We start from the raw sequence: 25487 nt of genomic DNA, 5'->3' as shown, positions 1-25487 counted from the left end.
GTTCTTAATTTGTATCGTTGTAAAAGATGATTTTTACGATGTATTGATGGATGGTGTTGTTGTGGTGTTTCCTATGATCGTTTAACACATGGGGCGCACTATGCGTCACAGTTTCGACTCAATAGAAGGAAAAAAACAAGTTTTATGAAATATGACAATTACTTTTCAAGGAACCCGTGCAACGCAGGGAGCATTCTTCTAAATATTTTTACAACCTTTTTTCATTTATTATTGGATATCGCCATGGATGTAATTTTGGACTCATTCTCCATTTCACAACACAAACTGTATCATTTTTCTGAAACATATATTAATTATCAACAGCTTAACTTGCCGACAAACTGTAAGGATGTTTGTCTTCCCATTTACAGAAACATTTATTATGATACAAAATTAACTTCAAAGAAATTTATGTTATCATTTGATCATAAATTATTCATTTTATGACGATTTCTTTAAAAGTTATGTTTAAAGTGGTTTCTGATTAATATTATGAAACATTAAAATATTATCAAATTTCGAATTAAAATTAACACCTTTTTAATACCATTTTCTTTTTTATCAATAACATGAACAGTTGATATAATCTTGGCATTAAATTTGACATCATCCCAAAAGAAAGGCTATTAAAATAAGTAATCTATCATCATCCCGAAATTATTTCACTCTACAAATGTAAGATAGCATGAATGGCATTAAAAATGGCAAAAATTTTGGAAGGACAAATGGAGAGATAATGATTAATGCAATATACATTTTTATTTTCTTTTTCATCCAATGTGATTTAGATATTACTATAATTTATTTAAATTATGGGTTCATTTATATGATATTTCTATATTTACTTTTTCGAATTAAATGAATAAATTAATATTTTGTTCTTGAAAGTACAATGTGCAATCTTAATTTAAAAAAAAGAATTTTGTCTGTTGTTTTGGTTCATAGCACAGATTATTATATATTGACATTTAAATTGGCATTCTTTATTTTAAATGAGTGTAATTAACAGATTCTACTTTCATAAACATTTAATTTTTTTTTAATTTTAAACATAATGTGACGACGGCATACATTAATGTAATGTAATTTATAATTTTTATATTAACATACTCTCTTATGTAAATAAATCATTGTAAAAATGATTCAAGTTCTTTTGGATTTCATTTTTAACCGTCACAACCGTAACATTGTGATGGTACCGAATTACTGTATCTCTGATACTGAGGTATCAGTGTTTTTCTTAACTGGAGTTGTGGTTGTGTGAATTTTGTTTTGTTTTTTCCGTTGTCGAATACCAAAAAAATAAATCAGTATACCAATTTGGGTTTCGTAGATTCAATCTTAGAGTTTAATATTACAAAAACACAGGTGTTGTTGATATTCTCCCATTTAAGTTAGAAAAGGTTGACACCATAAAGTATGTCATATTCCTTAAAAGACCCCCGTAAAACAATTTATTAATAAATGTCTTCAGTTAAATGAGTATACTAAGAACTTCTAATTAAAAAATTAGTAAAACATAATTAAATATTTAACCATTACTGATCTTGTCTCTATAGAATTGTCTCCAAATATATGTATAACAATTGCATTAAAAAAATTATTTAAAAGAAAAAAAGTTTTTGGATTGAGAATTTTAATTATTTTTTCAATTGTTTATTTTATTCAGTTTAGTTTCACCATTAATAAAATATTCGATTAAGCTTCTCAATTTTTTTAAAAGTAACCATTTATTTCATCCAACTAATGTAAAATTGTTGACAAATAAATACTGATAAAATTATTTTAAGCATAATGCAATTTGTAACCAAGATGAAAATCCATAAAATTAATAACATTAATTTTAGTGTACCCAAATGTCACATTGCTACATTTTTGGGAAAAAAAATTAAGGAGTTGATTGAATATTGAAAGAGTCGTATGATTATTTATTTATTTTTGGGAAAAGCTTGATTCAATATTTTATTAATAAAAAGGTCAAATTTAATAAAATAAACAAAATAATAAAAAGTAATTAAGCCTAACAAACAAACATTGTGAGGCTTAAATTGGCATTGCGGAAAATCATTCCTTTTTGTATTTAAATTATTTGAAAAACAAAAATTTCTTTTAACAAACAATGAAAGGTTTTACAAAATTTCATGTTAGGAAAAAAATATAAAATATTTTCATAAATATAAAAATGTATACATTAAATTTTGTTGATTTTCACGCTCTTTCAATTTTTCAACCATGCGACGAGAAAAAGATCAATGTTTTGGTTATCTTTATTTCTTTAAATAATATATTCTTCTTACCGTCGTCATCAGTAAGCAAAAGTGAAGGCTTTTGGAACCAAAATAAACGAATGAGATTCATGAGAGTCGAGTTCACTAAAAGCAGAATTTTTGAACTGCAGTTAAACCCCCTTCCCTTACCTTTACAATCTTTCTACATCGAGTGCCAAAGCTAAGATCATCATGCTTAAAGTTATCTTTCTACCTTTGTAGATTTCCCAAACATTGCAGGGATTCTGAAACCTGTTGGTGTGGTTATATATGTCACATTTCTTTTATTTTTTAGTCAGATACCAACTAATTCATTCAATTTTACACGTACCTACTCTTTTTCTTCTGTCAATCCAATATTTCTTCATGGACCTAATTTCTTGTAATATATATATATATATAATAATTATATATTCACACACACATAATTATATTTTTTATATGTTCATATCATTGATTGACACTAGACTAGTTAATAAAATTATATGATTATTCCATCAAATTTTAAGTTGGTGTCATAAATTATTAGCTTACGTTATTTTGTTACTTAACAAAACAGATAGACGTAAGTTAAGAGAGATAGACTAGTCAAAATTTTGATTACAATTTTAAAAAATGCTGATATTGATTTATAACAAATAAAAATATTACGTAAAGGTCTAGTCAAATAAGTATAACAAACAACGTTTGAGAAATTGAGCTGTTCCATTGTGTCTTACGTAACTGTGTTTATTTTAAGTTATTAAATTCAAAGAGATTAGATTTTCAAGCATTACGTGAATACAACAAATTATTATGTGGATTGGGCACTTTCAAGTCAGGCATTTAAACTATTGACTGCCAGACATGTGCATGGATTGAGAGCAATAGAGGGTAGGCCGTATCCATAGTAAGACAATTGTTGCAAAGCTACAGGATCGTATGATACTGGCATGAAACCTGCTGCTAAGCGATCAAATGGATTCCTTCCATTTGTTCTCCTTGGTTGAATGATACATAGATTCCTCATTTTTTACTTTAGATAAATGTAGTGTGATATCTGTACTATGAATTGTACAGTAGCTGTATAAGATGCCAAAATGTGACCAGGAGTCCGTCACTAAAGTCAATGAAAACCTAGCTAGGCTCACTAACTTGAAGTGCCCTTGGGAATGCCACCCTAGCCTGCCTGAACTTACCATTCACGCCAGACAACTGATTACTGACCAGGAATAAATTAAGTTCCCTGCAAGCAAGCAAAAGTCGATCGGATTGATAATGCTCCCAGAAAGCATGGTACAGAGCTGTTAAAAGATGTACATAGCGTAACTCTTTCTTGGAATGGAGATGTATAATAGAGCTATGCAATGTATATTAAGCCCCTAATACCTAATACTCTTGGGAGAACCAATGTATCAAATCCATGACCAAATTACGAAATTCTGACAATGCAGCGACGGAACCAGAGACAACCCAGGCAATGATTCTACTCCGCTTGCATCCAATTAAAACGCTACATATATTGTACAAATCCTGAATGGCGTGCAAAATTTTATCTCTCGCTATCCCGTCAATTTCCCCAATGCAAATATAATAAGTTACACGAGGAGTTTACACATTTTTACAAATTGTACGAAATTGGGATTGTTACCATGCAGAAAAATCTTTAAAGTCACTGCTGGCAACTCCCACTTTTCTTTTCTTTCCTACAACAGCTGTACTGGTATCAAGATTAGCAGATGTAGCTTGAGCATTCCTAGCTTTCAAGTACTTGCCGACACCACCACCGACCCCCGTACTTCCAGATTCAGATGTTCCAGCACCAGGATTGCTAAACCATGAGCCTACCTTACCCTGAAACATACGACAGTTAACAAAAACCATTCACAAGTATGAAAAAAAACGGCGAGAGATGTCTCAACTATTATGGATCATTAATATTACATTATCCTCATCCTCTACATTCTTCTCTGTGGCATTATCATGCTCTTCTCCTTCATCTGGTTCCGTGTAAGGATTGACAAAAATCGTGACACTTGTTATCTTGATTTCCTCCTGCAATATGAAAAATGTATGGAACATAACGCATTGTTTGAAGTAGCAAGAATGGCACGCTGGATAATAGTGTATAGTTCATTTAGAAAACATCAAATATTAAACCAAGTATTGTTAATATATTATATCAACTTTTCAAACCAGTAAAAACTTGCCACCATTAACAAACAAGCACTCAAGGCACAAGGAAACACAAAATGTATCATACTGTGGTCGAGTTAGTCTATAACTGAAAGTAATAAACGAAAGTGCGCAAACATTGTAATCCCACACGATAGAATGATATGGAGTTGTAGTAGCAGTAGAAACAGTACCCACAACGAAAAACTAATGCACAAAACCCGAAGTCCAAACTAAAAAGATGTTTGGGAAAAGAATATATTTATGCAGAAGATAACAAAATATGTACAACGGCATAAGAATCTACTTTTTTAAAGCAGATCCGTATTTTATGATCATATGTTTGCAATTACACAGGTTGAAACTTAAAGCATTTGAGAAGAATAAAACCTTAAAAAAGGGGGAACAATGTATTGCATCAACAATAAAAAGAAAGTACGACTAACCAGAGGTCGGTCATTATCATCAACTGGAACCTTTTCCATGGCAGCAAGTGTGGTCAAGCCACCTACAACTACTCCAAAAACTGTATGTTTGAAGTTTAGATGATTTGCAGACTTGTACAAGATGAAGAATTGGGAACCATTGGTGTGTGGGCCACTATTCGCCATGCTTACCACACCTCTTCCAGAGTGAACTAGTTTGGAGTTAAGTTCATCTTTAAAAGGCTTTCCCCATATAGATTCACCTCCTCGACCAGTACCAGTAGGATCCCCACCCTGTATCATAAAATTCCTGCACAAAAATGGATTATGAGACCATAAATCTAAGGCTTACTTTACTACGGGAAGAAATATGCTATGTTATTACACCTAACCTAATGCTTCGATGAAAAGCAACTCCATTATAAAATCCCCGCTCACAAAGAGTGATGAAGTTTTCACACGTCCTAGGTGTTATATCACAATGTAGCTCAATGTTCAAATCACCATGTGTCGTATGCAGCTGTACATAACCCTTCTTTTTTGGATTCTTCTCAACTTTCACATATTCAAATTCATTTTTTGTAACTGGATCAAATGATGTTGAAGTAAAAGACCGGGAAGCAGCACCAGTTGTGAAACGGCTTTTTACCTGAAACAGGTAACTCCATTAGAAGTTCATAATACATAGCAAAGTGAGTGTTATCCTATCTTATAAGAGATGTCATATAAAAACATTCATGTGTATTTACCTAAGAATTTAAGAGTTTAGGAAAAGGTACGCGAAACATTTATTCACCCTCATACATCACCCAATCGCCTAAGAATGGTTTTGGTTTAATGTTACATTTACAATATGTTGAGATCACACATCGGCTAGCAACAAATATAGCAAAAGTAGTATATTTATAAGACTTGCAATCCCACCCCCTCTGAGTTAGCTCTTGGTGTTATGCCAGGGCCAATCTATTCTCAATTTCTAAACACCAAACTCTATAAGTCTATCCAATTGGCATTTAGTTACCTGAAAATGTTCAATCCTTGGTAGTGTGAGTGGGTTGGGTGGGGAGAGAGGTTATGCTCTCGTTGGCTTGTCACTAGCCCTGGACAATCTTCACACATTGAGCTAATAATTGTGGAGTGACTTAGGTCCTACCCCTTGTAATTTCTAGTATTAAAACCATGTGTGACGGGTATAATATAAAATCATTCATGATTCTTCCACCAATAAATAAGCTTAAGTTGTTAAGTGAAAAGACATTAATGGTCTCAGGGGTTAGTTAGGTCCAATCCCTTGCCATTTCTAGTTAAAACCATGCGTCACAGTCACAGATGTAATACAGAATCATTCAAGTGAATCTTCCACCTATAAGCTTTTAATACAAGAGAAAAGGCCTTAATGAACTCTTTTATACTACATCTCCAACAGTTACATAATGTACATTGAAAGGATAATTTAATATGCAAATTTTAGCTTTCAATATGTATTGGTGAAAAGGAGGGTATATCTAAGAAACTCACCATCTTTGCATTCACTGGCGCCCTGTCACCAGACATATGCATAGCTATCCTAGCAGCAGTTTTATCACCTGATGAGGCTTTAGCAGCAGCTGCACTTCTTCCATGTACTGCAGCTGATGCAGCATCTACGATACTGAATGCCTGAGGAGCTTTGGCATCTTTATTTGCATTTGATTTGGAATCTTCATCCACACGGGACCTTGCAGCTATGATGGCAGCAAGTGCAGCAGCCCTTTCTTTTTGTGCCTTGCCACCACCACCCCCATGCATTGCAGTTTCCTTTCCTTTATCAGTTCCAAGCTCCTGAAGCATTTGCTTGATATCACCCGACATGTTTATGTTATAGGTTGGATCTGAACTCATTTTCTGTAGTTCTGAAGGTAGATAAAATAGAACGTGTCAAAGCTAATACTAATAACAAAAAAAAAGGTAACTTCAAGATTCAAGACCAATGAGATTTATAGCTCACATAAGATGAATGAGCTAGCATACCCTCATCATCAACTTTCAAATCATTCTTAACATGATCAAAATCCAGAAGAACCCTGTCGTCAAGTGCATTAGGATTCTGCACATAGTACACAAACACCGCAACTTGATATTAAGACAACAAAAGATGAAGCAAGAGAAAAAAAAAAGTTCTTGTTCAAACCCAACTTACCTGAATGGTTATAAGGTCATTCCTTGTGAATGGCTCATCGGTGAGGAGCTCCTTCCAGTTTTTTGTCTTAATGTTTAACTCTTTGACAGCCTAATTCCCACAACTTACATAAATATAAATGGCATCTACATAAGAAATTAGCATTATTGAAGTAAAGGATGCTGGATATAAAAACCTCATAGCAGAACACATTTCCCGTAGTCTTCACTGCCACAATATGCGTAAATTCAGTGAAAACTTTGTTTAGCACTGGACAATGATATTCTCCTGCAGCATGACAAACAAAGGTTGGTCAATAATAAATAGCAAGCAAAGTAGATAAATTTTTTTATTGAAAATAAAAATAATTAGGCAAACGTAAAAATGATTCAGAGAAGGTAAAAAGGGTGGTGTATTTAAATAGTGAGGGAATGGAAGAAAAAAATAAGCTACAGGTTTATAAGCTATAAACTACCATGTTTTGGAACCGAGAATAGAAATCAGAATGAGATAAAGATTTTATCGGATTGAATGGAAAGAACACGCAAAAGGAGAGATTACTCTCCTCCAAGAGCTTCCTCCAAGCAAAGAGCTAGCACTCAATTTACAAAGGATAACCGATCTCCATGAATTTCCTCCCCTTCACTCCTATTTATTTAGGTCTCCCATTTAATATAACCAACTACTAATTCAAACTGCCATAACTAATTCCCGTATACTCTATACTTAACAACACCACCCCTCCTAAAATCAACCTTGTCCTAGGAAACATTGGAACACAGTTAATCTTATTTCCACTTATAAAATTAACCTCAATGATAATCGTACTACTTGATTTAATCAGTAGTTTAAAAGTAGCATCCAAAACTTGTTCTATAATTAAGCTGATTATATTTGAATAAATATTTGAAATGACTTCGTATAAGCAATATATGGAAATAATACCTAAAACAAAATGAGCTCTTGATCACACGATGCTAAGATGAAAAAATTATTTATTATTTGTGATATTTTGTGTTGTTCCGTATGTAGACGCAAGAGAGGATAGTCTAGTTAATTCCAGTGATTTTGCACATCAAGATTAAAGGAAAACTATATCATAATTACTCAATGATATCAAAATGAAGATTGCTCTACAACAGTCATATTCCTGAGGAACTATAAATACATGACAAAAATGAATACACAAAATACATCCTAACACAAATACAATTCTACTTTCTTAGAAAAAACCTACAGGCCTATATTCTCTGTTTTTAGTCTCTGATAGTCAAAGAAGACCTTGTAAACTTCACATAGTGAAGTTAAGTTACACCTTTGCAAGAAAACATTCATTGCATATCCTTTTTATGAGAGTTGTTTCTTATGTTCATTGTTTTTGTTAGCCAGAAGTGACACTTAAAAATACTTGAGATTTTAGTCTTAAGGGGAGAATAAGACAGGATAGCCAAAAGTGACCTGTGTACTCATGATAGCCCAGAGTGGTATATGTACTTGCTTCGTTAAACAATTTTTTATTAGTGGAACCCTTTTAAAAGTTTCTTAAATGAGAGTTGGACATAGACCAAGTGTTTAAGGTGAATCAATATAAATCTTTTGTGTTATTCTTATTGATTAGACATTGTTTGCAATAATTTCAGCACTTTGCCTATTGGATACCTACTCAATATGTTGAGATTGAGCCATTAAATCATCACAAAATTTAAACATCTTTTATGCAGTGAATTAGGACCAGCTCCTTCATGACATAAAAATGCACAATTCTTTCCATCATTGATTTTTTCCAATTCCTAAATCCCACTTTAGCAAAAGAATTTCTTCCATCATTTTGATCACCATGATTATTATTGAAGACGTAGCAAGGTAAACAAAATGCAGCACCCATGTGGGTTGAACATTCTAACCAACTAGGAAACTTTTTCAACCAAGAAGGTTGAAAGTGTCGACGATGATTTCCAATATTAGAAGGTGGAAACATTATATTGGTAGGTTGATATGGTTCAGCTATTATATAAGCTCTACGAACCTTGTCACGTTGGTCAAGAGGATATTGTCAAATAGAAATACGTTTTCTAGGATCTTTCTCGAATGAAGAGATATCAATTTCATTTTCTTCTACTCTGGGAACTTTAGATTGAGGTTGTTCAATGTCTACTATTTGTGTGGTTGATGGAAAAGTTGGGGACTTACTAGCTTGAGGAGTTTCAATAGCTTTTCTTTTAAAATATGCATCAATTGTAGATGATTTTCCCATAATAATGATTTTGTCCTCACCCTATATATCATTGATAAAAATAAAAAGAATAAGCCAATCATTCATGAATTGAAGGTTAAGGTGGAAATATTGATAAGACAAGAATGGAAATTTTTACTTGTAGGTTGTAGTATATTAACTAAAAAGCTGTCGGTATTTGTGCAATTTACAAATCACTTGAAAGATGAAAGGTTGCAACTTGCAAATCCCTTGGAATTGTGAGAGACACAACGGCTTCTTAACAAAGGAATTGTATTTGGCTTCTCAAGCGAGTTTTGACATTTGCTTTAGTATATATATAATTTATATTTTTTTAAAGAGAAGGGGCCAGGGCCCATGCTGTATATCCGTCTCTGTACATAACATAACAGGTGCACACCATAGCATTTCCATTTGACACTATGGTGTTTCAAAGTGTTAGAACCTCAAAGAAGGCACCTTGATTTTGGTCACACCTAGCACAGCATACTTGCAGTCTTAGAGACTCAAAGATGGTGGTTTAATCCAACGTCAACTAGAGATGTGGATAAATAAAGTTAAAGTTTGAAGATCCTTCACCTTTCAACTTAGTCTTATGAGATTGAGTAAAATCCTAAGCCCAAATTTTAAGATGGTCCCACATGTTATCTTAGATCTATTTCCATCCATCTCCACGTGCTAGATCACTAGCCCTGGGCACAAGGGAAAGTGTTTGAAAGCTAACTAAATTGTGGTTATCCCTTTGCCTTGATTGAGGATTTTTTGGGGGTTGTCTTAATTGTGGCATCAAGGATGATGGTTTAGTCCTACATCAACTTGAGAGATGTGACTTACATAAAGATTACAAAGCTTGGGCGGTTTTCGTCTTACATTTTGGTTTTGAAGGATTGAATCAGATCCTATGGCCAAATACCAAGACAGTGATAGAGATATCTCCATTCAATATGTTAAAGCTTGGAGAACCATAAGGGTCCAAAGCCGGGTTTTTATCATCCTTTGATATAATGAAGGTTAATTACAGTAAAGGGACTTTGATTTTCTTCCTTCTTCTTTTCAGTAGATTTGGGCAATGTGACAAAAACTACTAAAATATGTTATCTACTTCCCTCCTAATAATACATCATTTTCGAATCCAGAAAAAATTTGACCCCAGTTGACAAAGCTGATGTAGTCCTTGTATGTATACTTGTCAGTAGAACAGCAGTACCTTGTCTCCGGATCAATGTTACAACTGTATAAAAGCAATGGAAATTGTTCTAGAGAGTGAGGGTGTATCTAGATATTGATTCAACGAACAAAAGAACAATAGAAAAAATGAGAAAAATCTCCATGTAAATCAGAATAAGATCTTTGAGCTCTTCTATTACGTGACAAAGACCTCCGGATCACCTATACCTAAACCTCTTGAGAGGAAAACCAACTCTAGCTAATAAGCTTGGTCATTACCAGGTAGCAACACTAGCCCTAAGATAACCATAAAAGATTTTTAAGATAAACAATTCCAGAAGTTTAGGATAGAACTTGATTCTTTTTATTTACATTTTCTTCTCTCTTGTTCGCTATTTTACCAGTAAACAGATTGATTGTAAGTTTCTAGACAACTCTATATATAGCTCATCCCTGTGTAACCTTGCATATTAAGAAGTAAAATCACTGTTTCATCTCCTAAACTGCAAGGGTGAACCATTAAAAAATGCAACAGTTTTTCAATGCAAACAAAATCATTCCTTCATACGCCACCACAACAAAGGACGTCACTGTTGACCGAACATTTTTGGCAAATATTACAGTACACACATAACTTTTCAGCCACAACAAAATTATTAGAAAGAAGAACTCCGTTGTCAAGGGAACAAGGAACCACAATGATAATTCAATGCAAAATTATCAATAATTCAGTGTCAACAACAACCTGGCAACAGTGTCGTACGAAGAATTAGAAGTGAAGCTAATACACTAAAAAATATTAATTCAACGAGTCTACCAATAAAACACCCAGATAAATGAAGCAGTTAACTTAAAAGAAGGAACACGAGAAAATAAAAAAAAAACCCAACTTAACACAAAATTATGAAAAAAAAAAAAAGAGTGATAACCTTCTGAATTCTTGTGGAAAGTTAGTGGAATGAGATCCGGCAGCTTGAGAGGAGTTCCAGTGACTGGATGTTTACCGTATTTTATAATATAGGGAGTAATATTCCTGGAGAAAAAATTATCAAAATGAATCTATCAATTAAACAATCGGTAACAACATGGGAAGCTTAAGGGATCGCAGAAATACTCACATGATATCGAAAACACTGCCCTCAGCAGTGCAGACAGGTTCTTCAAAGGGTGTAAACGTAAGCCTAAGACAAGGAGAAGAAAATAAATGAAAGAATGAATGATTAAAAAAATGGAGCGAAAAGAAGGTAAAAGTGAGAGAGGTTATGAGGATTGGTACGCGCAGCAATAGAAGGGAAGACGTTTGAAGGGAGTGCGACTGTCTTTGGATTTAGCGCCTCCCCATTCCGTTGCCCACTCTGTTTTGGTGATGAACATCCTGTCTTTACTGTGTTGCTTCTTCCCCATAGTTGCTGCTAGGGTTCTTCTCAATCACCGATAAATTACCCTGTTTGTAGTCGCAATTGCAATTGCAATTGCAAATGAACGCGCCTATTTGTAAGATTCTGCTTCACTTTCTGGCGATTTTCAGAAACTGACCCCGCCGCTCGATTTTTCTCCCCTCTCACAACCGCCTTGGCAGTACTACGCTATTTGCCAAACACCGCCGTTAAATCGTTCTTGGACCGGGTTTACTCTTGGGTTGGTTAGTTCTTTTTTCACATTTCGAAAATGAAACGGATCCCGCTATTTTATAAATAAAATTCATTATCAAAGTTGTTTATTTAGAAAACTCGTGCTAGAATTTCTTGTTTCTGCGAGTAGCTTTCTTTGTAAAGATAGAGTGATTTTCTTTTCCCTCTTATTAATTCGCATTTCATACTATTGTTATTCTAATTTTTTCACTTAACTTTCGAACGCGACATTGATTTTAAAAACCTTAAACGTTCTTATAAACTTAAATGAATGTTATGACTATATTATTTTCTTTAAATTTAAATCACGTTTTACTGCAATTGTTTTTAATTTAGAATAGAAGTGTGTTATTTTATTCAAATTTAAATTAGCGTTTGCCTATCCTTTTTTAACATTATAAAATAAGATGTTTTTTCCAAATATATAATTTTATTATTCATAATATTTACATAATGCTTTAATATGTTACATTAAAAAACTTTTTAAAATATTTAAAATTATAATTTAAGAATAAATTACAATTGATACATCACACGTGATATTGTCAATTTTAAATATTTGACACATAAACATAAAAAATTAAAATTTTATGAAAGATGAATAGAAAAAGTTGACACATAACATATGTTTAAGAACATAAAGTACTAACGAAAATTATGTAACTGAATTAGTTTTAAAATAATTTAAACTTAATTAAAAGAAAAACAAAAAAGCCAATTTAAAAAATTTAACTAAAATTTGAACAAAAGAATAATTAAGCCAAAAAATAAATAAAATGAAGTAAACACTTACTCAAGAAAAATTTTGATTAAGTTAAATTATCTCAAATTATCTTTTTGACTTTTACATTCTGCTTGAAGAAATAATAAGAATTTGTCAAAATTCAAATATTTTATAATTTAAAAAGATGAAATATTTAAATAAAAGAAAAATAAATTAATATTGCATTATGTATAATTTCTATAACTTTTAAATAATAAAATATTTATTCTTTATTCAATTCAAAACTTGTATTGTATAATTATAAAATAATCCTTCCTCTTTTGAATTTGAATAAATTATTGTTTGACTTGACATTCATTTGATACGTTATAATGAGCATAATTTATACAATCAAATATTTGTATATAAAAACATATATTTCGTGCATTTGCAATTATTAAAATGCTAATTATTTATTACAGATGTTTCGTGTTCCCATCCTTATATTATAAATTAACATAGACTATAAGAGAATGATACTTTAATTCTTTAAATTTTCTCGGTTAAATATTTTTAATATTTTTTCTTATATATATATATATATATATATATATATATATATATATATATGCATGTGTTATATTTCACTCGCAAATACAACTAATGGTCGAAAATATTTCGCTAAATATGTTCATTCTGATTATATTTTTTGGGTCTGCCTAGTCAGATTTTGTAGTTTAAGACAAGACTGGTTCGAAGAATGAAAACATTAGCATGGGGAAGCGAACAAATCCTCACAGGGCTACAGTACACACTCAATGACAAATATGCTAAAGGTTAATACATACATTTCCTCATAGATCTACCTCAACTACTTCCACCTACATAATCAGAAGCAAACGATGATTTCCTTGCTGCTGGAATGAGCAGATTTTTGTGCCTCAGACTGTGTTACATACATTAATACCTACGACAAGAAACAGGGAAGAAGACAAACCCCATTCAGGTTATGTCAAGCTCGGAGGTATCCATTTTTATCCAAGTACGATATTACTATTTTTGTCATATCACTCAGAGACGTACATTCACTTCCTTTTTGTTGTAATACTATCTGCAAGAAAACGAGAAAGTGTAGTCAATTTGATGAAAGTTCTGCTTAAGTTTCAGAGGGAAAGCAGGGACAAATTTATTCTGACATCTCATTAATGTCAATTTTCCATCAAAGTTGGATAAAGTTTTATAACTAAGTAAATTTAGCATGCTAAATTTATTCGTATTGTTCTTATTTCACAACACCAACCACTGTGCTAATGTAACGCTAGTGCAACACAAGTTAAGCAATAAATACCCACCTCACAGCTGTAAGGTGGTTCATACGGATCGTCTATCCCCGTGAAACCTGAAAATTTTCGGAAATAATAACTCAAGACTAATACAATTTGATCAGGAACAAAAATAGAAATAAGGCCAATCATAGCAGATAACCTGGTTAAGCTGGTATAGTTAAATAACAAACACCAGTACAAACATGACTATTACACATAACCAATAGTCCAAGAAGATACCTATTAAAATATTAAACCAAGATACCTTTGATCTTTCCAGCTCGAGCAAGCTTGTAAAGTCCCTTCGGATCCCTTGCTTCACACACCTCTAGTGGCACGTCTATGAAAACCTGCAACATGTGTAATGAGAATTGTAAACTTTGCAAAGGAAATAATGAACCTACTGTCTTGTTTGATGATCACAGATTCACAGTGTTCATCATTGTTAGCACTTAGCAAATGTGAAACAAGTAGCATAACTCTCCGCAATAAGTACCTCGATAAAATTTCCCTCTGGCAATAAAGCTCGACAAGCATCCCTATCCTTTCGGTAGGGTGATATTAAACTAGCGATACAAATAAGACCTGCATCTGCCAAGAGTTTCGCAACCTCACCTGAAATTTATTTGTCATTTTGTTTTAATACTAATAAATAACATATTTACAGCAAAGTTCAAGATGGAGAGAAGAACTTTTGTGTGTATGTATATATGTTCTTATGCAGTAACTAACCAATCCTTCGTATGTTCTCTGAACGATCTTCTGCTCTAAAACTAAGATCACGGTTTAGACCATGTCTAATATTGTCCCCATCAAGGATATAAGTCAACTTTCCTCTGGAGTGCAAGCTTCTACTCAAAAAACATGCCAGAGTGCTTTTTCCTGAAATCAATGTCTCTTAAGAGTCAAATTAAGCAGAGAGAGTGAGAGTGCCGGTATCCAGTGTCTAGAATTGAAGAATGAAAGGTAAGGGAATATCCTTATAATGTAAAGAAACTAAAGACAATTGCTTTCATTTTCTTGGTTCACTATCAGTGTATATTCTACAGCAGAGAGACAATTATAATTGGAAAGTAACGTTAAACTTTGATTCATAAAAGACCTTACTGTTATTTAAAGCATTCATATGCGAAGAAATAATTAGAATTGACAGGCTTCTCTTCATTATTTCATTCTTATGAGTCCAAGTGATCAACTGTACTTTAATAGAAGTTCAGATTGTACCATAGGAAGTGGCAGAGAATGTTACGTATGTAAAAATAAATGTTTAATGTTTCTGCCTTTGCATGTCTATGGAAATAATGAACGTCGTATAAAAAATAAAATCAAATACGAGCAATCAGAACACATTGGAATCTAGGATGCATTTAAGAATGATAAAAGGAGGATAGGACTCGATTACTCACAATTGTGTGCTTACTTCAGCTTAACAACAATAAACTAAAGCGAGGATTCAGAAACGATCACAAACCTGAACCACTGAGACCCGTTAACCAAATGACGCAGCCCTTTTGCTGAAGAAGATGCTCTCTATCAAGTTTCTGAATAGGACATTCGTGCCACAAAATGTTCATCGAATTCCCAATACCTGACTTCTCGCCGAGATTTTTACCTAGATAGATAATAAACAGGTTAAATATTTCAATTATTATTTTTTAATCGTAACCATGTATTGCTTTGCTTAGAACTAGTAGTAGATATTAAAAAGTTCAGTTTTTTTCTTACAAAAATGTTGTCAAAGCCTGGTAAACAGCATTTATAAAGCCCAAACAGCTATTTGGTGAAGTCCATGAGATTTCCGGTTTCAAAAATGAGCAGTGCACAGAAACACTCTTTTTTTCTCTCAACGAAATTATGTTTACTTGGACAACGACCTTCGTAACCTTAATTTTTTCCCTGATCTATGCACATGTTTCACCAAGGATCAGATCTCCCTGACAAATCAATCACTCTAAATTTTTTGTTCTCCATCTTCCAAGAACCACTTACTCTCTTTATGTTTTACAACTAAAAAATATTGGTGAACTTGTGCCCAGATTTTAAATTGGCCGTTTAGCCCAAGAGAGACTTACACACAACACCAATATCGTGAAAATATTCTCTTACATTACAAACCAGATCATCTTCTACCCAAACTTTATCACACCTGATCATTTAATTCGTGCCATGTTAGCCTTTAAAGCATTATCGAGTGGATGGATAAATTTTTACTGAAGACTTTTATGTGTTAGAGAAAGGACAACAAATCAATGAATAGTATATAACGTTCAACAAATGATGATATGGCCATTTTGCACAGTGACGACAGTTCATCATTAATTTACAATATAGCAAGTTCAAGAACATCAATTTGTCAATTTTTATTGAATATAAAACTATCAACATTTACATTCCAAGATCAATCCACTGTCATCTATGAATAATGATTAAAAACGTAATCTCATATTACATTGACAAACAACAGAAAATAACAAGAATAATGTAATAAACAAATAGAGCATTAAAAAAACCAGATTCAAGATCTTGATAGAATCTGAAAATATAGATAGTACCGAATAATGCAGCAGAGTGATTGGCCAAAGGTGTCAGGCCATTCTGCTTCTTCACTTGATGTCCGTCCTCGATCCGAGACGCACCATTATCTTCCTTTGCCAGAATAGGCTTCAACAAACTTTTACGATGACGGCTTAATCCAATGGCTTCGATTCCAGACAATATTGTGAACCCTAACTTCTCCGTCGCCGAATGTCCGCATTTGACGATCTGCAACATTCCGCAACTACACGGCGGGTACAGTGCTTGTACAACGCTCATCTCCACCAACAGAAAAAAAAATTAAAATGAAGATTGCGTTAAAGCTAGAGCCGAAAACATAGAATACACTACAAGTGATGAAATCAAATAACATATACACAAGTTTCCTGGCTCTTATAGATCTTTAAGAAACTGGAAGTACCTTGCGAAGGTAGATTTCCCTGTGAAATGTGATGTATGCAGTTGGTAGAAGAAATTTGCTGGAGCAGTGAAATTTATATAGCCTACAAAATTTATGCCAGTGAGTGTCGTGGTTTCAGACAACTGAAGCAGAAGCTAAAGCGAAGACACATCATGTGGTGGTGGCGGGAGCGAACTACGTATGGTGCATTGGATATTCAAAAGTAATGTGTGCTGCCACGTCAGTAGTCACAACCCAAGCATTTGTCGTTGGTCTTAATAATGATGTTCAACTTTTGTGTCCAATTGTTGCCTAAACACATTAAAAATCCCACTCTAGGTATTGTATTTTTAAAAAAAAAAAATTATTTCATTGTTATTTTTAAAGTTTTTTAAGACAGTATTGATTATTACTTTTTATTTATATCATTGTAATTGATATTTAATTAATTTATATGTATTTATTGGGTGCAGAAATAAAAATATATATACATATTTTATTGAAATTATAAAATATATATGTATTTCTTTGTTTTTTCTCAAAAGAACTTTCGTAACCTGTATGGTAACTACTTGCTCTCAATTATTGTTTTTTCTTTAATACTACTACCAATTAGAGAGTTGTGATTGTGATAAAACTGAGAATATTATGATTTGTCATTACTCGTTTGGTATGGATTCTGATGTGGCCAAACCAATGGTATATCCTTTTATCTTTAAGGAAATAATGATTGATATCAAACTTAGCACCAGTGATTGTGTTAAATCAATAGTTATGATTTAAGTGGAGACAGTGTGCACTGCTAATGTGGGTCACTGCTTCGGTGCTTCATCTTATTCCTTGTCAGCGCAACCTCCATTGATTTTTTTAAAGAAATTTTGGAATTTAAGGGTAGTGGACTTTTTTTCTGTTATTAAAATAATAGTTGCATTATCATTAGATTAATATCTTTTCCAAATAATTTGAAGAAAAATTAAATGTTTAATTTACAATAAATGTTTTTCATTTTTTTTAAGTTTTACAATATACGTTGAAAATCCTACAATGGTTAGAAAAAAAGTCATGCAACTAGTTATAAACCGTGTATAAAACAATTTTATAATATAGAATTATGTTTAAAATCTGTTTATTTTAATATGATTGGTAACGATAAAAGACTTTGACTACTAATCATCATAACAGATTAAAAAAAATGAAATCAATAGTAAAAACAATGTATATTTACGAAGCAACAAAAATATATATATAACAGAATATCCACTGGTCATATGTAACATTATACTGAGTCATGATTACCGATTACCTCCACATTCATAAGTAAATTAATTTCTCAAATGAGAATGTAATAACACAATAACTAATTTTCTAACTCCTTTTAGTTTGTTGTTGATTTCGACATCCGAATACATTCATGAAACTACTTATGAATTTGTAGCGAAAAGACTTTCTCTTGTTTGATGAGGTTTTGCCTGTAGGGAACATCTCCACCTCGTTAGGTTTCTTCGTTATAATATTATCAAGAAAAAAACTTGATGACGAAATGGACCCTCTTCCTCCCCTTCGTATTTTACTATCCTCTGGTGGTTCAAAATGAAAACTCATTGAACGTTCTTGGTTCAACACATTATTGTTCTTATTCCTATTCATGAATTGATGATGATGTTGAATATGGTTCTTCATATCCCTTAATTCTTTCTCAAGGCTTTGAATACGATAGTAGGTGGAATCCATTGCATCTTCTATATGTGTTGTGTGACAATGAGTAATGTCTTGTTGGAGAATTTCCATCAGTGACCTTTGTTCTGTTTCATGCATAGTAGTGGTGACTGTCGCAACAAGGGAGCGACGAGTTTTGATATGCTCCATGAGTATCGCTCTCATTATGAATTTGAGTGACATTCGAGAATTTTGAATACATTCAACCATAATGTGATGTGAGAGCTTAGAACAATCCAAGTTATTACATATCTCTGTATGTTCTTCGTCCGTTAGTTTTTCATACTTGATCTCCTTCACCAATGTTGAAACATTATTATCAAACAAATACACCAATGTTTCTTTCTAGCAAGAGTACTATCTCAACATTCAAAATGTTATAACCGATTGTAATAACACTCAATGAAAAAAATAGAAAAAAAAACATTACAAAATAATAATATAATTAATAACAATGTATATCATAAAATGTATCGAGATTTTAACTGTAAAATGTTAAAATATTTTTTTTCTCAATATTGAGATATCTTATTTCTTTCAATATTGTGATATCATATTTTCTAATACTTATATTAAAGGCAAAGTGAAGTTACTACATGAAAACATTAATGTTTTTCTCCCTTGAGACAATACTATTTGTCTATCTTTGAACAAAATTTATGAACAAAAATATTATTTTCATACTTTTGTTGGATGAAATAAAATAGAAAACATTCTATAGTTAGAAAAAAAAAAACTTTATCCGTTTCATAGGAACTAAAATTAATTATTTGAAAATTTTTCAACTAAAATGTTAACAAAAAGAACAAGGTTATAAATATTAAAATCAAAATATAATAATTATATAGAGATTACAAAATATTTATTTTAAGATATAATCATTATCACATGAGTATATAAAGATGATTTCCTTTTTTATGTTTACATTTATTTTTCAATTTTATTCTTTAATTAAAAATTTATTTTAAATACAATAATAATTTTATCAATTTTACTTTTTAATTAATTATTTATTCAATCTTAATCATTTTTTAATTAACAATTTTTAAATTTAAGTATTTTTTAAATTATAAAATAAAGAAAAATTATTTACAATAAAATTGAAAAGAATGTTTATATTTAATTTCACAATTATAATTATTATTAATAATAATTTTATTATTTTTTATCACCATAAGTATATTTTCACTGGTAATAGTAAAAGATATTTAAATATTTAGGAAAATAAGGATAAAAATCATTGTCCTTGCTGACTAACATTATATGGTTAGGACGATTACTTTGATAAATAATAAATAGACATCTATTCAATAATGAATAAAGTGTTCTCTAAAATTATATAATCAGTCATATCAACATTTTAATAATAAAAATTATATCTAAGTTTTTGACAGAGTATTTATTCAGTTAAACTAATTTACAAATAATATAATTTTGATGATTATTTTTAGTGATGAACACTAAATTCATATTTTAATTTAGTTATGTTAATTCTTTTATTAATTTGCATTAAATAAGCCATTAATTGTACAATATTAAATAAAAATTAATGCAAAAAAGTCACCCAAAAATTTAGTATCTTCATATTTTTCATTTTTAAAAAATTAGCCTATCAGTAAATGTTATTCATCCTGAATTAATTTTACTAATAAATTATATATTAAAACATGTACACAGTCAAAGTTATATTCATCTAAAAAAATCAGAAGTCACAGTTCTCAGAAATATTAAAAGGGGTCCATCTATTGCATGATATAATGACACGTGGCGTACCTTAAGATAGTGATCAATAATCTTGTATAGAGCATCGTGGTTGGGCAGCCGTTTGTTCAAGTAAGACGCCACCATTCGAAAATCTTGAGCGTGCATCTCAACGACGTTGTCCAAAAACGAAACGTCGCCGTTCCAAATCATAGCTTCAATGCACCTGCTGACAAGCGACGCTGTCGTTTCGGATTCGGGAAGCATAGTCACGCACGAACGAATAACCATCGATGCATCAACGCCAACAACTCTCTCAAAGTACGATTCTGTCACCTCCCATAGATTATCTCCTTCCGTCATACCCAGCAACTCCGCCGCCACTCTCATCGCAGCAATGTTGCTCGGCGTTAAGTGGACTTTATGGGTGTAACAGAAACCAGCCACCGTGGCGAAAGTCTCGGCCGTTATGTTTAACGGCGGGGAGATTGTTACATTAGAAACTCCCATCAGGTGCTGTTTCAGGTATGAACTTTGTGATATCATACGATCCTAAAGTCAGAAAGAAGAGGACAACCAAATTTTCAGGGTTTTTTTTTAAGGAATATACCAGAATATAAGTATGAAACATTGATCACGACATGTCATTTCAATATTTCATGGATTCGGTATGACAACTAAACAAAGTGTTGCACGTATTTTCATGTGATAAAGGATGTCCCTTTTGTTATGTCTAAAAGCAGAGCTTTTCAGATGTAGCAAAGCCTTACTGAAAGCGAATACTTTAGCAAAATTATTAAGGCCATACAACTCTTAATCATATAAAATCCTATTAATCGAAATTCACACAAATCCCAAACTTGAAAACTGGTAAAGTCCAGTTTAATCATCTAAAGTTTAAGCCATAAAATTTTGCAAACAATTTTGACGAAGAAACAGCAGAAAATACCTGGTGCAAACGAAAGCAGGTTCCTTGAACAATTATCAAGACGTTGGGTTCAGAGGAGGAATGGAGAGACCTGAAAGCATAGATTAATTAATTTAGAAGAAGAAAAGGAAGTATGAGAAAAGTGTAACAGAGATGGGAAAGAAATGGTAAGAACCAAGCATTGACGATGGAGTGGAGTGAAGGAGGAGAAGAGGAGATGGACGGTGGAGAAGAAGAGAAGGAGTGTTCTTCCTCGTAGATGGTCTCAATGGCGTGCTTCAAAGCCCTCATCTCTCTGGTTTTTTGTTTGAATGAAACCACACACCGTTTTCAACATTGTCTTAATAATGCTGCACTGTTATTTCCATGGAGTTTATGGCAAATCATAAATACGGCATGGGACGTTATCAATGCCACGATTCAATTGCTTTTCTTTGTTTTCGACCTTGTTTTCATATTCTCAAATTTTGTGTTTCCATTTAATTTTTTCATAAATTTAAATATTTTGCATGAAGAGATTTCTTTAATTTTTTTTTGTATTTTAAATTAAAATTTTCAATATTTAATTTTATTGTAAATTAAATAATATAACTAATATTTTGCATTGTTATTTTTTATAGATATTTTCATGAAAAAATAAAAAAACGATTTAATGAGAATATTAATTTTAATAATTTAATTTATATTAAAATAATTAATATCAAGATATTTTTGAATTATTTTTTTATATTAATTGGAGATAAAAATATTTCAGTTTGTATTTTCAGATAAAATATCATTATATAGTGAGAAAATATAAAATTATGGAACTTCAATCATGTTTTATTAAACGTGGTTGTTCTATTTTTTCTAATAATTGATTTTTTTTGCTTTGGTGTTTATTTTATAAAATGAAACGGTGTATTTTTTAATAGAAATAATTAAAATTAAAAAAATTTATACATGTCTCATTTTAAATTATTTTCCTTTTTTTAATTGATTACTCATTATTTTAATCAAAGTATTCCATTTTTGTTAAACATTAAGTTATTTTTAGAAATATATATTTAGTGTTATTCTTACTTATATATCCAATTTTTGTTAAAATTTAATTTTAAATATGTTTTTAATTATACAGGCAATATTACAATTAAAAAACGAATGAATATGGATAATACTTTCCTCCTCCACTTGGATAGAACATAGGAAAAGTTTTCCTTCACTTCTTCCTTTTCAGTTGAGAATTATGGTTTGCTTGTTCTTCTCGGTGATAATATTTTTCTTCTGTTGTTTATTTTAATTCTAATTTTATCTTTCACATTTTTTTTTCTTTTTCATCTTTCCATAACCTTGTGGAAACTTTAATTGTAAGAATAAATATAATTATTTTTTATGATTCAATTGTAAATATTATTTATTTATTTTATATATAATATTTTATTATAAATAATTATTTTAGTTTAAAATGATTAAGTTAAAAAAATAATGATTACTTAAAAGATAAAATTAGTAAACTATTACTTAATAAAAAAAAGATTTAGAAAAAAAAATGTGTACACTAAAATAAAAAATAATAATAGTATAAAAAATAATTAAAATTTAATTAAGATATTTCGACTTAAATCCAAAAGCACAATTAAATTAACCTTAATACTCAAACATTTTAGGTTTGTGGATCCATATAACAACAGACTGCATACCTTTTTTTTTTTATTGTTGCACTAAATTATGATATGAGAAATTAAGAGTTAAAAATGCAAATAAAATTAGAAAAACAATGTCGAGACAGAGCGTGACAATAAAAAAAATATTACGATTAAGAAAATGTGTCTACTTGAATTATAATTGAAAAATTGAAAAATAACATTTCAAAATATGAAAACATAAAAAATAAAAAATAAAAAAACAAATGAAAAAAATACAAAAAATACAAAAAATGTTAACATTATCGTGCCATACGGTGGATAACCTGTGGTTATCTTCAAAGATTATTTATGATTTTGCCATTCCAAGCTTTTTAACTTCCCAGAGTTAACAATTTATGAAACGTAAGGGTAAAGTTGCTTTTATTATAATTTAATAAAAGCTTCATTCAATAAAATTGGTATTTTTTTATAACGGTATACAACGTTAAATTCATTGTAAATAAAATACAAAAATTATTAAATAAAATTAATTGCGTTAATAGTGTCTAAGATGTTAAATTCATCAATAATAAAATATATCATATAATCCTTAAATGTTTATACAGTAAAACTATTTAACTATTTTTCTTAAAAATATCAGTTAATTGTTTTTCTTCCCACAATATAAAAATGTTAAAAAAACTCACAATATATAAAGGAGAGATGAGCTGATACTAGTTTTAAGTATTACACCACTTGATAATTTTTAATTACAAAAATTATTCTTGAAATTCACCGTTATAGATCATATATAAAAATTTGTTTGAGTTCGAAATAGTTTTATGTCTCATTTATATTAAACAATATCGACTTATTGCTTATTTTTTAAATATAAATAATTGGATCATAGTTTTATTATTATGTATATTTTTATAAATTTAGTATACACCATCAAAATAATATACCGTTACAGTTCAACTATTTTTAATCTCGTCAATCTATACAAGTTTAGACAATAATAACGAAAATAATTAAAACGATGTACATTAAAACTAGATGATATTGTTTAAAAACTAAGCCTTTTGATAAGATAAATTTTATATAACATCACTTAATTATATAGTTTTTCTAAATTTTGAATAATTATTTTAAAAGTAAAGAAACTGATAACCTTATAACTTACCATGTTATCACATGATTTGTGCTAAATATTTTTTCACCTACTCATAACTTCTGTTTTAATTATTAATTTTCACTTTCAAAGTTTATAAATATTTAAAATATAATAAATTAATTTTATTTTAATTTTCAAAATAATTTTTTTAGTAATAATATTTCTGAAAATAAAATACTTTTTAAACAGCAGTTCTGATCGTTTATATATTTTCTCCAAGATTTTTACTCTTCCATATGAACGTATGTCAGCAAAATGGATCAGCAGGCCCAATAAAATTGGGCTAGCTTGGACCTAAGTGGGTCTGATCCATCAGAAAAAAATGAAAATAAAATTTAATAATTAAAGAAGGGAAGAAGAGTAAACCCTAAATCTCATATTTTTTTTTTCATACACTCTCCCTTTCATTTGCCATTCGCATTGCCGTCACAGAAGGAGAGAAGAAAATGAAGTTCAATCCTAGGGTTTCCTCTAGCCGGCGCAAGAGCCGCAAGGCCCATTTCACGGCGCCATCAAGCGTCCGCCGTGTGCTGATGAGCGCGCCGCTCTCAACGGATCTACGGTCGAAATACAACGTGCGTTCCATTCCTGTTCGGAAGGATGACGAGGTGCAAGTGGTTAGGGGAACCTACAAGGGTCGCGAGGGCAAGGTGGTGCAGGTCTATCGCCGCAAGTGGGTTATCCACATTGAGCGAATCACTCGCGAGAAGGTGAACGGCTCCACCGTCAATGTTGGCATTCACCCTTCGAAAGTCGTGGTGACGAAGTTGCGAATGGACAAGGACCGTAAATCCTTGCTCGATCGCAAGGCTAAGGGTCGCGCCGCCGCCGACAAGGAAAAGGGTACAAAGTTTGCTCCTGAGGATATCATGCAGACTGTTGATTAGTTTTCGATTTTTTGTTTTCGATAGATTGCTGGTTGTTTTTATTGTTCTTATTGGAACTCGGTTTCAATCATTAGAGTCGTATTTTATCTGACGGTTTTGGTACTTTGAGGGTCTTGCGTTTTGGATCTAAAGGGTTTGGGTGTTCTCAGACCCTTCTGTTTTGTTTATTTTAATCACATGTTTGACATTATTACTGCTAGTATTTATTGTGTTTATAACTTCAGCTTTTGTGATCTTCACGCTGTCGCTCGATCTTTATGGACTTAATAGGTTCTAGGGGCTGGGTACTTTATTAAAATATGGCTGGATAGTTGTGATGGGAGTGTGATTGCATAAACTCTAATGCACTTTCTAACATTTGCTTTCCAATTAGGAAAATTTTATTGAAAACTTTTAAATTATTTCTGGTTTCATTAGTAAGGTGTTTGAGTCATATAATACAGTTTGTGATATTCAACTGTTTTTAGCCCATAGTAGAT

The 25487-nt window shown here is 31.3% G+C and overlaps 4 protein-coding genes across 5 annotated transcripts; 1 reads left to right on the top strand and 3 right to left on the bottom strand.

The window, feature by feature from the left end:
- Window positions 1–3044: 3044 nt before the first annotated feature.
- LOC124829918 (peptidyl-prolyl cis-trans isomerase CYP65) lies at window positions 3045–12073 on the bottom strand. Of its 2 annotated transcripts, XM_047303504.2 has the most exons (12): window positions 11681–12073; window positions 11523–11585; window positions 11334–11437; window positions 7201–7292; window positions 7026–7115; window positions 6857–6932; window positions 6365–6738; window positions 5239–5495; window positions 4868–5156; window positions 4191–4301; window positions 3898–4100; window positions 3045–3492 (listed from the first exon to the last, which is right to left on the bottom strand). In XM_047303504.2, the coding sequence occupies exons 1-12, from the start codon at window positions 11806–11808 to the stop codon at window positions 3384–3386; spliced, it is 1896 nt and encodes a 631-aa protein (XP_047159460.1). In that variant the 5' UTR covers window positions 11809–12073; the 3' UTR covers window positions 3045–3383. The 2 variants fall into 2 exon arrangements, with proteins under 2 accessions (XP_047159460.1, XP_047159462.1); XM_047303506.2 differs by lacking the exon at window positions 3045–3492 and having other exon boundaries at window positions 3651–4100; window positions 11681–12071.
- Window positions 12074–13487: 1414 nt separating this feature from the next.
- LOC148195941 (adenylyl-sulfate kinase 3-like) lies at window positions 13488–17189 on the bottom strand. The gene is made up of 8 exons (XM_088094586.1): window positions 17020–17189; window positions 16616–16877; window positions 15535–15675; window positions 14796–14945; window positions 14560–14678; window positions 14329–14413; window positions 14091–14137; window positions 13488–13849 (listed from the first exon to the last, which is right to left on the bottom strand). The coding sequence occupies exons 2-8, from the start codon at window positions 16875–16877 to the stop codon at window positions 13751–13753; spliced, it is 903 nt and encodes a 300-aa protein (XP_087950712.1). The 5' UTR covers window positions 17020–17189; the 3' UTR covers window positions 13488–13750.
- Window positions 17190–18252: 1063 nt separating this feature from the next.
- Window positions 18253–21672, bottom strand: LOC124829920 (BTB/POZ domain-containing protein At3g49900-like). Its single transcript, XM_088095539.1, has 4 exons — window positions 21519–21672; window positions 21365–21434; window positions 20488–20967; window positions 18253–19008 (listed from the first exon to the last, which is right to left on the bottom strand). Exons 1-4 carry the CDS (start codon window positions 21632–21634, stop codon window positions 18364–18366), a joined length of 1311 nt encoding a protein of 436 aa, XP_087951665.1. The 5' UTR covers window positions 21635–21672; the 3' UTR covers window positions 18253–18363.
- A 2819-nt stretch (window positions 21673–24491) lies between these two features.
- LOC148195940 (large ribosomal subunit protein uL24z) lies at window positions 24492–25210 on the top strand. Its single transcript, XM_088094002.1, has one exon. The coding sequence runs from the start codon at window positions 24568–24570 to the stop codon at window positions 25006–25008; it is 441 nt and encodes a 146-aa protein (XP_087950128.1). The 5' UTR covers window positions 24492–24567; the 3' UTR covers window positions 25009–25210.
- Window positions 25211–25487: the final 277 nt, after the last annotated feature.

Source organism: Vigna umbellata, chromosome 7, assembly GCF_029865625.1.
Source record: "Vigna umbellata cultivar VRB3 chromosome 7, Vumbellata_1.0, whole genome shotgun sequence".
Taxonomy (NCBI): domain Eukaryota; kingdom Viridiplantae; phylum Streptophyta; class Magnoliopsida; order Fabales; family Fabaceae; genus Vigna; species Vigna umbellata.
Note: the sequence above shows the minus strand (reverse complement) of the source record. Positions and strands in the feature narration are given on the sequence as shown.